We start from the raw sequence: 15,602 nt of genomic DNA, 5'->3' as shown, positions 1-15,602 counted from the left end.
GACGAAAAGATTAATGATTAAAATCCTATGAGCAACATTTGTTAGAAGAGACAGCCACGTACCCCAAAAAACGGTTAATTCCTTACTTATATGGTAAAAGGATACTCTTAGTAATACCAAAAAATAACTCGTGAGGTTATTCCTTTTCAATACTTTTTATAAGATAATTTAAGGTTATCATTTTGGAAAATGAATTTTTACTAATTTTCCCTTAATGAATGCCAATTTTGTAAACTAGGTACAATTATTTACAAATTTAAATCATATTTTTACATCTCTTAATTAGTATAAAATTATCCAAAATGGTGTTATAAAAAAAGAAACAAGTATACTAAAACTTATTAATTCCATATAAACAAAATTTAACATGCGCATCGAATAACCAATATTAATCTTAACCATTGATTTAATTTGAGGTTATTCAATAACTAAGGTGCACAATCTAAAGAAAGATGCATTAATTGAAGAACTATGTAATAAGTTAATCAATGATCATATCATCTATGTTACTATGTATGACTTGATATGTAACAAGTTTTTATGTCATGCTATTATATAAATGTATTATGTTTGATGTTGCTGATTCTTCATTATCTATGCAAAATGGTACTTGTTTTGAATGAATGAATTGAAGCAAATGTTATTGATGGAGTGTTCTTATAAGGACTTTTTTGAGAGTTAAATCACGATGATTTGATGTAATGCAATATGTAGGGTCATATCTGAACTGTGATAACTGTACAAAATCATTGTGATATTATGAAGAGGGAAGAACTCTTAGTGAGTGAGATTCAGGGGACACGCTCCAATACTCGTTGTAATGCCCTTTTGATACCTTCTTGATCAAGGGATGTAGTTAGGTGTATCTCCTGCACCTGTACCACACAAAAACTATGCTCAGGTTTAAGCAATAATTGCACAAAAGTTACATGGTTGAAGAGGTGAAAAAGTATGCAACTTGCACAAAAGAGTTACATGGTTGAAGAGACAATGTATAAGAGGTATATAAACAGAATTATATACCTATTTGATGAACCATTTTAAGAGTTGTGAGGTTGGTATGAAGAGTTGTTTGAGTTACAAAGAATATAAAGAAATTATGTAGCATGGTAGAGTTACAAAGAATATGTTGGATATTGTGATACAAAGAGGGTTAGGTTAAGTTAAGTGTAAAGGGTTCATGCAACAAAGAAATTTACCTGTCTTCCAGCTCTAGCAAGGAGAGTAAACCTTTGGTTTGATGGAGGCGCCTGTGATGATGAATGACTTGAACATTAGGAGCAAGCTTCGGCAGAGAAATTATGAGAAAGCAGACATTGAAGTGCATATTCTGAAAAAACTCACATTGGAAAGCCAAAGCTGCAAGTCTGGTGAGACAACGCGTTTTTCAAACCCTTGACGACTGATTCTTGCATCAAATATGCTGTCACATATTTTACCATAGAAAATTCATCAGACAATTCATTTCGTCGTATATATTATAAAAGGTATTTCAAAAGAACAAGATTTGTTAAGCATGTCTTATAACAAACCAACTACAGATTAGCACCTTAGAGGCTTAGACCATACAATAATTTGGTTAACTTGCAAACTAGATTTTCTTTTCCTCATTCTTCAAAGTCTTATATCTCTACTTGAGAAAAATAGTGTGTCCTTTCAACTCATGACACAATTTAAAGTTTTGGCAACAATTAGGGAATTGTGATAAGTTTATAAGGTAGCCCGAAATAGGCACGTAACTTATAAGTCGTAAGTTTTCTCAAGTAGCTTATCAAATTTTATTAAATAAGCTCCCTTGTCAAACACAACCAAACCGAGTAACTTATTTGAAAAAATAAGCTAGTTGACTGATTTACAATTATAAGGTACCTTATGGTCTTACCAAACATACAAACTGTCTAATTTTGCTTTTTGGTGCTTTACTCATGATGTTTTCTGTGGAATTTTGAATGCTAATACTTAAGAGATTTGGCAGTTCTTTTTTAGTTTGTAGTCACTTTCGTTTTACTATATAGGAAAATTTCTTACCCTAAGGCACATGTAGTTTCACTTCTTTGTAATATTCATGTTTTCAAATTGTTCATTGTGTTGTGTCCAAATCATAGTGATGTTGTCGCAGTCAGATACTGAAAACAAATTTTCAACCACAAAATTTCTCACTGAAATGACCACAATCTATATTGACGAACACAATCATAGTGAGCCACAACTGTAAGTTAAAACCATGGTAATAGTATTTTTCATCTTTTTATTAAAAGAATTATTTAGACCATGTGACAAGGGATTGTTGGATGTAACCACAGGTTATTTCAAGTAGTTAAATTCTTGCGACCAAGAACATTACAATTTACAGAACAAGATATAAGGATGGAAGCATACCCATCTTCCTTATGTAGCTCTTCAAGGATTGTTTCAAGTCCTGGAAGAGGCTCAATAACACTGCTATCCTCATCACTCAAAGAATCAGAATCTGATGAATCATCCTGAAATATATAGAATTCATCACTAAACTTATTTCCAGACGCACACGTGCACACACATCTACATCCATATATGTAACTAGGAAATTAATACAAACCTGAGGTATTACTTTGTCCAGAGTTTCTAGAAGTGGATCTTCTTCTAACTGTTTAATTGACAGTTTAATCCTTGATTTTTCTCTGCATGAACTTAGATATGTTAAGAGGTGATTTCCATAAAGACACACAAGACAAAAGCTATCAAGCAAAACATGTAACATTAGTACATAAAAGCAACCAACATTGTTAAATGGTTGTCCTGCCTATATCCGGTAGGTATCACATCATATTGTTTGTGATTTTTCATTTATTTTATGTACTTTTTTAGTCCAAGAAATTTGTGACTCAATGATATTGAAATGAAAGCATGGATTTAGCTAGGGGTGAGCAGGACCCGGCCCTACCCACCCACCCGGTATGGCCCGACCATGATTGAGTCGGGTCTCATCGGGTTTGGGTTCAAAAATTAGACTCAATCAATATTTATGGCCGGGTGGGGTAAAGCATGACCCAGCCCATGGTCACTCACTCGTAATATTTTTATGTGTCTGTTGACACCTTTTTGGTTGAAAGTATTATTGATTCTCTAATTTTTAATCATATATACATGATTAATAATATATATAGATATATCATTTTATATGTCAAATTACATATTCATAATAATAAGTAATATTGAGAAGACTATATCTAAAATGATTATGCATTATATTTAATCGGGTCTAAGGTCGGGTTTAAAGGCAGGCCCAATCAATATTTAGAGTCAAATTAGCTACGGGTCTAGGGCCGGGTTCGGGTACAAAAAATGACCAAACCAAATTTAGGGTCGGGTAAGGGACAAGCCTTAACCCGGTCCATGCTCACCCCGAGATTTAGCTATCTACCAGCAAGAAAATCAATAGAAAATTCCTTTAAAAGCCATATCTATTAGGGAAGGAATCTCACCTATCAACATTGATAACTTTAACCCTCAACTTATCACCTTCTGTTAAGATGTCTCTTACATCATGAACTAGATCCCATGACACTTCTGAGATGTGTACTAGTCCAGTAAGGCGATAAAGACCTGCATCATTGTTTATGTAACTTGTAACTTTTCCATAATAAAAGGTATGTTTGGGTAAACATTTTAATTTAGTGGTTATGTAGTCAGATATTTCCAAATAAGTTAAAATGAGCTTATTTTTACAAGCTTCTCCGATAAGCTTATTCAAAATAAGCTATAAGGAGCTTATAAGAATGTTATAAGCTATTTTCATATACTTATCAAAATAAGCTTTCTATAAGTTCTTCCAAACATTCACAAAGTGGAATGAGATGATATAAACATATGAACTATGTATGCATTGTAGTTACCGTCAGGGAAGCGCAAATGAACAAAAGCACCATAATCCTCAACAGAACCAACTCTTGCTTCAAAAATGTCTCCTACCTTGACCCTTCCAGAAAATTTAGACCAGGCAGCTTCCTTTTCAGAGAAGATCAATTTCCTGTTATCCTCGTCGGCCACAATTACCTAAAATACAAGAAAATGCAGTCATTTACAGATAAAAAGTTAAAAAAACAACACTTTGATTTAAATCTAGCCAGCATGTTGAAATTATTGTAGCCTAATTAAGCATATAAAGCAAAGGAATATAGCTCCATACTGATGCAGGAAACACTAAACAATTCCAAATATAAAGAACACAAACACAAGGATTAAGAATTTGTTATATTTCACGGTTCAGATAGGACTAATAGACAGAGAAGAGTTGGACAGTTGCGGTTGCAGTGACCGCCGCATCATACCGCAATTATTGTGTGACACCACAATGATATGGCCGTATCACAACCGCATCTGACCGCATCATATTCAAAAATCTTTTTTAATCACAAAATAATTCACACTCCAACAGTCGCACTTTGCATCACAAATGCTGCAATGACCGCAATCATGACCACAGCCGAGCTGCAGTTTAAAACACTTAGTCAGACATATGGTATTAATGATATAAATTACCTTCATGGATAAGACTGAACCAACCAAACTTTTTGCAATGTCTTGGATACTTTTGTGAGGTTCTACATAAAAGGGTGAAAGATAGAATAAGCAATAGGTAAATAGATGAATTGAATGGATAGTTAGATAATTACCTTTAGATGCATGAGATGGGCTCAACTGAGGGAAAGGAAGAAAACCCAAAATAGTAAAAAAGCGAATCAATAAGCCTCCACTGTTATACTCTTCAACCCTTCCATTGTATATTATTGAACTCTCTTTATATGCATTTGCAGCCTTCCAATCTGATGATCTCTACTTCATTCCACAAATCAAATATCACAATTCAGAACTTACAATCTTACATACATTCATTGAAAATAAATACAATTGCCAACAAGGCCGAGGTTTCGACTTGTTGAACCCCGAAAGGATTAGTTCCTTACCGAAAAAGGTGAAAACATATAAAAAATAATAAATAGAAATGAAGAGAGAGAGACCCGAGCCTGACGAATAGCGAGTTGGTTAGGATCAATATCAGTAACGAGAGGGCGTTGAAGGATTGCAGAGTCTTGATTTGGTTGAATTTCTGTATTAATACTATTAGAGAGAGAACACTTGTAAGGGCATTTAGGGAAAGTGAAAGAAGTTTGGATGAAAGGAATAGAAGAATGGTAAAAGAATGAAGTGGAAGAGCCCAGAGTTGCAGAGAAGATGGGCATTGTTTGGAAACACTCACTAATCTATCCTTCTTCTTCTTATGTTCATTATTCATTATATCTCTTCTTCTTTTATTTATGGATTGGATTTTGGATATTGGATATAACACTTAGATTTCACCATTACACATGTCTTTTCCTCCACCACCCAATCACTCTTACCTTTCTTCAACTTCAATATCATCATTCCTATTCAAACTCTCTAATTTATCTTCTACTTTATTTTCAAATTTCACTACTTAATTTATCTCATCTTTTTATTTTTATATTCAAATTTATATTCTCCATTTTTCTACATTTTTTTTTATTTTTATTAGCTTATCATTTAGCTCCTTCTACGATTTTTTTTTTATTTTTATTAAAAACTTATTTCAATTTTTAATAAAAAACTATAAATATTACATTAATAATAATAATGATAATTGTTTTTGCTACTATCCAATAATTTGTTATCGAATGTGGTACATTCAACTAGGAATTTACTAACACATATTGTTCTAAATAGTAAGAAGAATATTCATTTATTCTAAGTGAAGTTTTGAATTCGAGTCTTACAAATATAAAAATAGACTTCGAAAGTGTTTCACCCTCTAAAAGTTAGAGTATAATGTAATACTAGACTACAGAAGAAAACTCCTAAATAATCAAACCATCAAAATAGGTAGCAAAACAAAATTCCTAGCAAAAGTATAATGAATTGACACAAAAGAGAAATATTGCCATTTTTTGAATAAAATCGATCATTTATTACCTTTATTTGTTATTGTAGGTTTTACATATGCTGGCTTTTTCCTATATTTTACTGCACATATCATTGTAAAAATATTTTCCTACAATACTTCCAATATTTTTCTTTTAAAAAAATTTATAATTTCAGAAACCCAACTTTTTCTTCCTATCAACTGAAGTTGATGATCTTCTAAGCCAAAGTAGAAATGAAGATGCTCATTCATGTATTCTTGCACATTTTATCTTCAAATCTTGTTTCTGTTAAATGGCATTTGCTTCAGCTACCATTTTTTGGCTCCTAGCAGCAAGTAACTCAGAATCCTGCATAAATATTTTGGTAAGCCTCAATGACAACAATGTAATAAGATAATGAATAAGAAAACATTTAAATCAGTCAAAGCAGAAGTTATTAAAGTTGTAAGAAAATTCATTCTAAAAGCCTTCTCTTAATAGCTTAGCTTAAGCTTTCAAGAGTACTAGTCCTCCACATGGTATGAAATTTCATTTCAACAATAATCAGGAGTTCAATCCTGGATCGGTCGTGATTTCGGAGACTCCCTAAACCTTGACGTTTTGGAGAAGTGCAGGCAAAAGCAACCAGTGTGGCTACAATTGCGGTTGTGATGCGGGTTCAGAGAGTCCAAAACCTTAATATATCGGCACTTGTAGCGACCGTGGACTCAGGTTGAAACCTTGCCTCACTAATTCTTCAAATTAAACTATAATTTCCATCATGTATATAAACAAAGGGCAATTCTCAAGGGGAAGTGGAGATATAAATAATGTGTATTCCAATCACAAAATAAAAAAAGACACCTAATATATGAGCCTATTATTTAGTGAAGTATGGGGAATGAGGACATGATATACGCAGCCTTATCCTGCAAGTTGAGAGACTCTTGTCGGGATTTGAGCTCGTGACCTTCACGTCACAGGGCAGCAACCTTACTGTTACACCTAGACTCACCATCTAAACTAAAAAATCATTTAAAAGAACTGATTCTTTAAGACTTAATAGAATATGATTTTGACAACAAAATGTAGCATTGCTCATTCTGCTGAGTCAATATTTCTGAACGAGTTGCTTTCAACAAAATTACTATGAAAGCGTGTATAGATAATAGCATTTCTTGCTAATAATGTGTTTTTGGCAAATTACCTGTACAATAGCCTGTGCACAAAGCTTTCCAGAAAGAACAGCACCTTCCATTGAAGCTAAATACTTTTGTTTTGTGTAATCTCCAGCTAAATAGAAACCCTCTATCGGAGATCTTTGTACGGGTCGACAAGGTTCACAATCTGGAACTGTTTTGTAAACAGACCTGAAACAAATAGTTGGTTTCTTTAGGGTTTAGAATACAACTGAATGTAATAGCTATAAATGACATGGGGTGTTTGAAGGAGCATATAGAAGCTTATTTGGACTTGTCAGAACAATGTAAGAAAATAGCTTATGACCTTCCTATAAGTTATTTTTAGCTTATTCCAATAAGATTATGAGAATAAGCTCTTTTGATCTTATTTCAAAAAAAGCTTATTGAATAAGTGCTTACATAAGCAGTTTACACAAAAGCACCCTAATTTAGTAACACAAAGAAGTTAACATTTTGGTGGCTATTCGATCAAACCTTGGTGTTTTAACAATATGGTACTTGACAATCTTTGCTTTGCTTTGGTCTGCAGCTATTTCATCGGGGAAGAGTTTGGCAAGTTCAGACATTGTGGCACCAATAATATCTTCATCGCTACGTGAAATCCATTCTTCAGCTGGTGCAAAAACCAACTCCAACATAGACTCGTTTGGATTATAATATTCCTGCATAACATAGTGACACACAGTTACACAAACAACATGCCAATGTTCTATGATAACCAGAAAAATAGCTAGACGCAGATGAAATTCAGTCACCGATAACAAAAAATATTACATAAATAACTCAAAACTGAATTATTAGTGCAGAGAGATAGAGAGACGAAAGACTCTAATGTTTACCGACATAGCATTAACTCAATTCATTTAGATGTGTCTCTCTTTATATACAAACATGTAGAGAGATATGCTGTGACCTAGACCATGCAGGCCACAACATTTGAACGGGTTGAGGAAATACATCAGTGCAAATCAATGCCATGTGAGGTGGGGCTTTTACCTTACAAGTTACTGACATATCAGCATATACACTCAGAAGGGAACTTCTGCATGAAGAAAAATATATGTGAGGTGATGAAAATGTCTTAAAATCCACAAATATCAGGAAGCAAAGAAGGAAAAACGTCTATTTCAAACAGCAAAAGTGAAGTGGTGGTATCACTTGCAATGAAGAAAAAAAGTTCTCTCTATCGTTAGCAATTCATAGACTTTATCATTTGCAATTGCCGATGAAACACTAGCACATACACAAAAACCACAATCAAGCCCCTCATGATAGAATGCTATCAACTCCTTCAACAAATTACCCAAACAAAGTGTTTCTGATTCCATAATGCCATTTTGCAATATTATAATTAAGAAGGTTCCTATCTCACTGTAATCCTTTCTATGTTCTATATACCAAATTTGCCAACTAGAGGAGATAATAATAAGAATACATGAACTATATGAAGCACACAAATGACACATGATATGCATCTATGTAGTATGTATCAAAAAAACCAAGAAGGGTTTCGAAGTGTGAGGAAGACCTGCTAAAGAGAAGGTGATCATATGTGTTCTTCAGTTTTCTGTCAAACCTGCAAATAGATACATACATAGTATGTCACCACACTAGTGGAGCTAATAATATAATCATCATTTTACAAATATTACAAATTAGTTCTTTTCTTGTTATTCTAATTTTCAAAAAATATAGACCAATATAATGAGGGAAAATATAATATAAAAAAATAATAAAAATGTATCTTCTTGTATCAGTTAGTGATAGTGAGTCGCTGACATTATTTAACATGATGAAATCGGTTCCCCCAACTCTCTTCTTGTCTTCATAATTTTCATTTACAAAACTATTACAATCATTCAATTGGAATAAGAATATAAATCAAATTTTTTTGTCTAATACAATTTAAAATAATCGGTGCAGATTTCTATTCAATACTCAGTGAATAAAATGAGAGTGTTAGTATATTAGACAGCAAAATGAAATAACGATGACAGTGTAATAATTTGATGAAAAATTGGAGCAAAATACATTCACAAACATATTTATCAACATCAAAAGCCATTACTGACCATATGTGAATGTTTATGACCGGGACTCCAACTAATTTCTCCAATTTCTGGAAATATGAAAGCCCTTTCCAGTTGTCAGGCAGAAGAAGCTTCAGAATATCGACTGTTTCAAAAATGAAAAAGAAATCCTAAACAATATGAAGTGGATATTAAGATTGCTAAATAGATAAGCAAGTAATTTAAAAATACCTGGAGTTGCAAACACATAAGTATCCCCTTCAATCACCTTTCCATTACTCAGTAAGAGGCTCTTCACCGTGCTATCCTCATTTAGCTCAATTTTTTGAATGCGAGAATTGAGGTGAACTTCACCACCCAAGGACCGAATATGATCGACAACTGGCATACAAAGTCTTTCGGGGGGATTGCCATCCAGAAAGGCCATCTTAGAACCATGTTTCTCCTATTGAAAAAAATTAATGATGTAATAGTTAGTTGAGTTTCATTTTAAAATCAATTGTCATCCTTTACATATAGATAAATAAAACTCCCAAGAAACTAGAGTGTTTACGAGCACATGAAAAGTTGATATTAAATTACACAAACTGTGTGCGTGAAATAAAAGTTTATTAATAATCTGATTCCATTCAAATATTATATCCAGGACGAAATGGCTTTGTCAAACGCATGCTAATGTTAATGGAATAATGTTTAAGAAAAGAAATGATCAAACCTGAAGAAATCTGTTTAAAGCAATCAATACACATTGCATTGAAAGTTCATCAGGGTTGATGAAGTTGAGTGCCTTTGACATTGCTATGAACACCTCATCAGTTACTCGTTCAGGAATGCCCTATAATAAGGAGAAAACATTTTGTCATTTTCAAATTATTCACAATACAGACCTTTAAAAAGTTGCGATGTGTTCCGATGAAATGAAATGTAGACGAAATTTACTTTCAAAGAATTAGTAAATTTCAAGTAATACAATATAACAACTACATTACAGATATCCTTTCTTTAATTCCCACCAATGTAAATTTACTAAGACCACCTTCATTGAACTAAGATAAACCAAAATATGAGAACAAAGTAAGGAACCCCTTCTTTATATCAAGACAGAACAAAAAGACCAGCACCTCAGCACAGTGATACAAGACAACCCGACAAAATAACTTCATTTGTATCCCCATCGGTCTCTAGTGTATGATTTTTCTTTCAAAAATAGTAAAAGAATGCTAATATGGGGATGCAGACGGACAAATCATCCTTATCCAACTGCAGGAAGATAAATAAATTATCTTTGTTTTCTTTAAGCCGACTCCACCTAGTGAGACTCGGGTTTGGTAATTGTTTGTTGTTTTTTGTTTTCTTTAAACCACTTCTCCATATTCAATTCTCTCCCTGAGTTTTAAAATTGATAACTCTCAATAACATGATAATAGAGGAATATAGAGCTTCATCTGAGTTAATAATTTGAATTCTAATGATAAGAAGACCCATATCATCATCATAATCATCAAGTCACTTAAAATTCTGTTCATGAATAACGCCTTTTAGAGCACTCATCTGTAAGATAGTCAAGACTCAGGTCTCCATGGACAACCTGACAATACCTTTCTCTTAATGTTTTTAAGACAAAATAAGCCATGATTTTGACTGGTGATATTACCAACTCACTTAAATCATTCAATGGATTGCTAACATTACACAATCAAGACAACGGCTCTACCTGTTTTTCCATCCATTCTTGAACGGAAAGGCCATCTTGAGCCTCAACATAAGGCTGCCCACCGAGCATAGCTGGCAGAAGTCCAATTGCAAATTTGACTTTCTCTGGCCAAGTCAGCATCTCATTGTTCCTCAATATTGCCCATATTCCTGTTATTACATTCAAGGCAATCAGAATTTTGGTTTTTGAGGCACTACCCATAACACAGGCAGGAATATTGCTTGACAGAATTATAGACTTTGCAACAGACAAATGCAAATACCATTATTGCAGATTTTATAAACATAGAATAGAAGGAATTTCATGTGCTTTATAGAGACATCCAATTTCAGGTAGTTACATAAATATGTACACATACAGTAGTTCTTACGTCTTACCGTTTAAAGGAGAGGGAAGGACCTCGGGAAAATCAAATCGACTAAATTCTCCAGGCTTATTTGGCATTGCAAAAATCATAGAGTGCTCCTTCCATTGTAACCGGTCGTTAATACCAAGTTCTCCAAACAGGTTCTGTACGTTAGGGTAAGCCCCAACTTTGGAAAGAAAAAAATGTAAAGCAAGGATAACTATAAACAAGGATTCCAAAAATCAAAATAATCATATTGATTAAATATTATACATGATTTCCACTATTTGATTTATTTAGAAAGAAAAAACTAAAACGAGAGTTCAAAATAGTTCAATACATGGGCAAGGACCAACCACACACAAAAGCACAGTAATGTGAAGGCCAAATTGCCCATTCATGCAAAAACCGTTTGAAATTTAATTTTTAATCAAAAGAATAGAGGGTGGAATAGATCAAATTCATAACCATTTGGTCATGAAGGCAATAGGCTTTGATACTGTGCCAATGGCCAATTCTACCAATAGCTTAAGCTATTAGGAGAAGGTCCAACGATGGTTCTGTTATGTGCTTCTCATTTACTTTATTATTTTGACCTGATGCATTTTCTCTTCAATTTCTTTCTCCTACGGTTTCTGCAGTATATCTAGGAGGATTCTTGATCCTCCACTCTTTTTTCTCTCAAACAGTTTACTCATCAAAGTAAAAGAAAAAGGTTCACTAAAGGAATAGTAAAAATGCAGAACTTTTCGCAAGCAATTAAGGAAACAAATATTTTCAGAAATTTAAGCCTGACATTTTAACAAACTTACAGAATATGTGTAGGCCTGTCTCATACCAGTCTCCATCTTCATCTTGCCATGCAGCAACCTTAAAAAAATTGTGACAAAAGCATAAACACACAGAACGTTAACAATTGAGTTATAATAAATAAGTTGCATGTACTGTGGTAATCTTCAATGAGCCTGTAGCTGAAGTTCAAATTCATCACTCTAAAGCCATTAATAAAATTAATTCTGAAAACAAGAACTCAAACTACTGATCACATGAAGGCAACACGCCCATTAGATGAAGCAGACAAATAAGAAAAGTTTCTTATTTGATTAAACAACAAAAAACGGTGAACAGAACTCGTGCTCGTGCAAAGTGATAACTTATTGACAAAGGAGGTTAAGTTAGCAGATAAACCTTTCCACCAAGAACATCTCTTGCCTCCAGCAATATAGGTTTATGACCAGCATCTGCCAAATATTTCGCAGTTGATAAACCAGCCAATCCTGTGATAATTTGAAATACACATTAATCCAAAGAAACAGACAATAAAAACCACAAATTTATAGTAAAGTAACAATTTTGATGTACAAAATGAAGAGGGTATCAGCAAAACTTGCACTACTGTTACATGAAATTCGTCTTTTAGGAAAAAGTTAATTTTTTAGTTTTTACGAAAAGCTGAGTTTTTTCAGATTCTCACAAAAACATTTCAGCATAAAACCACTACCGAACCAACAAGACACGTTGATCTAGTAATGTAAGGCATCACTGGATCCCCAGATAGGAGTTCAGTCACGCACCCAAAAAGGATTAGTTATTTATCCATAGCATGAGGAAATACCCTTAGTTATACCATAAAAAAACCATTATGGAGAATCACTTTAATTTTAGAATCTTAAACAAATGTACCCTAATTTAAACCACACTCCAAATTATAAGGAATCACTTTTTTATAATCCTAAACAAACATTCCCTAACATAGTCCAATTTTGAGGGAGTAAAGTTAGAATTTTGATGCAGAAAATGAAAAGGGTAAATACTAAATAGTTTACCTGCACCAACAATAACAACCTTCAATGGTTTGGTGGGTCGTGGAGAAGCAAGAAAAGTTGAAGACAAATAAGCAGCTTCAAGAAAATTAGCAGAGTTTTCAAGCTCAGGGCGTGGATAATCGATGCAAGATACCTTCAATGGAACCATCAACAACCTCTTACTTGAAGAAGAAGCAGTAACAACATGTCTGAAACTAGTGAAAGAAGCACCAAATGATAATGAATTTGAATTGAATTTGGATGAAGAGGGAATTGGGAAATTGAAGTTGAGAGCAGAAGTGTAAGAAGCCATTGATGTTGAAAGAGATGTACAAATCAGTACAATCCACTTTCACTCAAGGTATCTTCAAAATTCACTTCAATCCAATTATATATATACACATCTATCAAATAACAATATAATGTATAATAATCTAAACATTTAAGATTAATATAAATGAATGTATCATCTACTATTATGTTGAATAGTTTAATGATAATATAAAAATTGTTACTTTATTAATGTATGTATTTTTTTCAAAATAAATGTGAAATGATTAGCATGATAAAATTAATTTTGATATATATTATATTCATATGTTAATATAAAAGAATATATATGTTTATATATTTGATATAAAGTTAAAATTCTAATTTATGTAATCGAGTTAATTTGTGAAACTAAAGAATCAAATTCTATTAAGATAATATAAATTTGAGTCACTTATCTAATTTAATAAACTCAATTTTAATTCATTTTGTTTATATGCTAAGTCTATCAAACTAAATAGTAGGTCGATGTACGAATGAATATTAAGTTAATTTGTGGTAGTTGTCATTTATTATTATTGTACATTTTAATAATTAAAAATGTTTACTATAATTAAAAAACTAGAACACATATTTTCTTGGAATAGGAAAAATTATGCCTATGTGTTGCACCCAAAGATGTATTTGTAAGTTGAATTTTAGAAGAAAATGAAAGACTTAAGAGCAATAAAATATATCAATAATATAACTTTAAAGCCTTCCCTAATTAACCAATATACTTTGAAATGAGTGATTGATATAGAACAATAGATAGAGAAATTAGTAACCAATTACCATAAAGAATAAGTTTCTAATTAATTTAGATTTTGTAGCAACATATTTTCCTTCTTTATTTTCTTTTACCTACCCCTCTAACACTAGAGAGTACAAGTAGATGAAATAGTCACAACTTTATATCTAAAGACAAAATATGGTTGAGACTTGAGAAGGTAGGATTCCATCATAAAATTGGGATGAGTATGATCTTATGGAACATGTTCACTTAGTTTCAATTGATTTTAATTGAATCTACATATGATTAGGTTATATTAAGTTTACACCATATTTAAATTCAAAAATTAGTCTCGACCAATATTTAAAGTCCAATAATATATTGTCCCTTATAAATACAGTTAATCTTATACACCCAAATACTAACTATCATGCCATCATGCTCATCCCTAATAATAACATGTTGTAAGGAACAACTCAATAGGACAAATGCTACTAACAAGATCATAGCAATGGTGCCTGCAAAGCCAAACCCCATAATCAAAATTTTGATTTTCTAATTCATTGGGCATAAATGAATATATTATAAACTGATAATAATAATATAAAAATGAGAATAAAATATATCATCGTACCAGAAGATAAGTTTTGTCATTCATTACCTAACAACTATGATTAGGAAATTTCAAATAAATAAATTTGTATTAAAAAGTAGTGCTAAATGAATTAGAAAAATAGTGCACCATTTTTTATTTTTTAATCATTATCTAAGGTAATGTATATAATTTTTTTTCAAAAATACTAAACATGTATAATTTTCCTTTTATTGCAAATCCCTCATTATAGTACATAATTATAAATATAATTAATATTTCTATTTCTGTTTCTATTAAATTAATGTAATATTTTGGCCTAATTTGCCTTTTGCTTATTTACCTATAATATTTTTAATCTCTTTATCAATGCTATATATTTTAAAGTAATTATTCATTCTAGTCCCTCAAGTTTTTCGATGTTATCAATTTAGTCCTTCGTAAATTTAAATTATTATTTTAATCCCATATTTTTGTAACGTTAAACCACGTTAGTCCTTATGTCTTCACTCCGTTAATATTAACAAAGTTGGTTATAAGTCACGTTAAGTACTAATGTGGTCACACATCGCGATTCAAAGTTGAAATTTTTTACCAACTCAACAAAACGACGTTGTTTTATGTCATCTTTTCCCCCACTACTAGCTCCAAAAAACACTCAATTTAGTCCTCGAGACTTTTTCACATACCATATTGATAAAAAAATTGAATCCTAAAAAATTTCTTCACCCCAAAATCATCGTTATTGATACTAAGCATCCTTTTAAGATTTTGTGAATATACATAAAATAGTTCTAGAAGAAGGCACTAGGGATGGCAACGGGCACGGGCGGGCACGGGTAGTAGCTACCCGCTACCCGTTTCGAAATAGGGGAGCAATACCCGAACCCGCCCATACCCGTACGGGTACCCGCTGCGGGTTTTTTGCGGGTATTTTTGTGTACCCGCGGGTAAAACGGGTACCCGCGGGT

General features: G+C 32.5%; 2 protein-coding genes across 2 annotated transcripts; both read right to left on the bottom strand.

Moving 5' to 3' along the window:
• On the bottom strand, nt 594–5,252 carry LOC109344117 (30S ribosomal protein S1). Its single transcript, XM_019582742.1, has 10 exons — nt 5,001–5,252; nt 4,656–4,815; nt 4,522–4,583; nt 3,876–4,035; nt 3,465–3,585; nt 2,579–2,660; nt 2,380–2,483; nt 1,345–1,423; nt 1,200–1,250; nt 594–875 (listed from the first exon to the last, which is right to left on the bottom strand). Exons 1-10 carry the CDS (start codon nt 5,220–5,222, stop codon nt 792–794), a joined length of 1,125 nt encoding a protein of 374 aa, XP_019438287.1. The 5' UTR covers nt 5,223–5,252; the 3' UTR covers nt 594–791.
• Nucleotides 5,936–13,346, bottom strand: LOC109344116 (phytoene dehydrogenase, chloroplastic/chromoplastic-like). The gene is made up of 13 exons (XM_019582741.1): nt 13,019–13,346; nt 12,381–12,469; nt 12,005–12,062; nt 11,224–11,379; nt 10,847–10,995; nt 9,848–9,967; nt 9,364–9,577; nt 9,175–9,277; nt 8,631–8,678; nt 8,099–8,144; nt 7,577–7,764; nt 7,108–7,270; nt 5,936–6,269 (listed from the first exon to the last, which is right to left on the bottom strand). Exons 1-13 carry the CDS (start codon nt 13,308–13,310, stop codon nt 6,210–6,212), a joined length of 1,686 nt encoding a protein of 561 aa, XP_019438286.1. The 5' UTR covers nt 13,311–13,346; the 3' UTR covers nt 5,936–6,209.

The sequence above is a fragment of the Lupinus angustifolius genome, chromosome LG03 (assembly GCF_001865875.1).
Source record: "Lupinus angustifolius cultivar Tanjil chromosome LG03, LupAngTanjil_v1.0, whole genome shotgun sequence".
NCBI lineage: Eukaryota > Viridiplantae > Streptophyta > Magnoliopsida > Fabales > Fabaceae > Lupinus > Lupinus angustifolius.
Note: the sequence above shows the minus strand (reverse complement) of the source record. Positions and strands in the feature narration are given on the sequence as shown.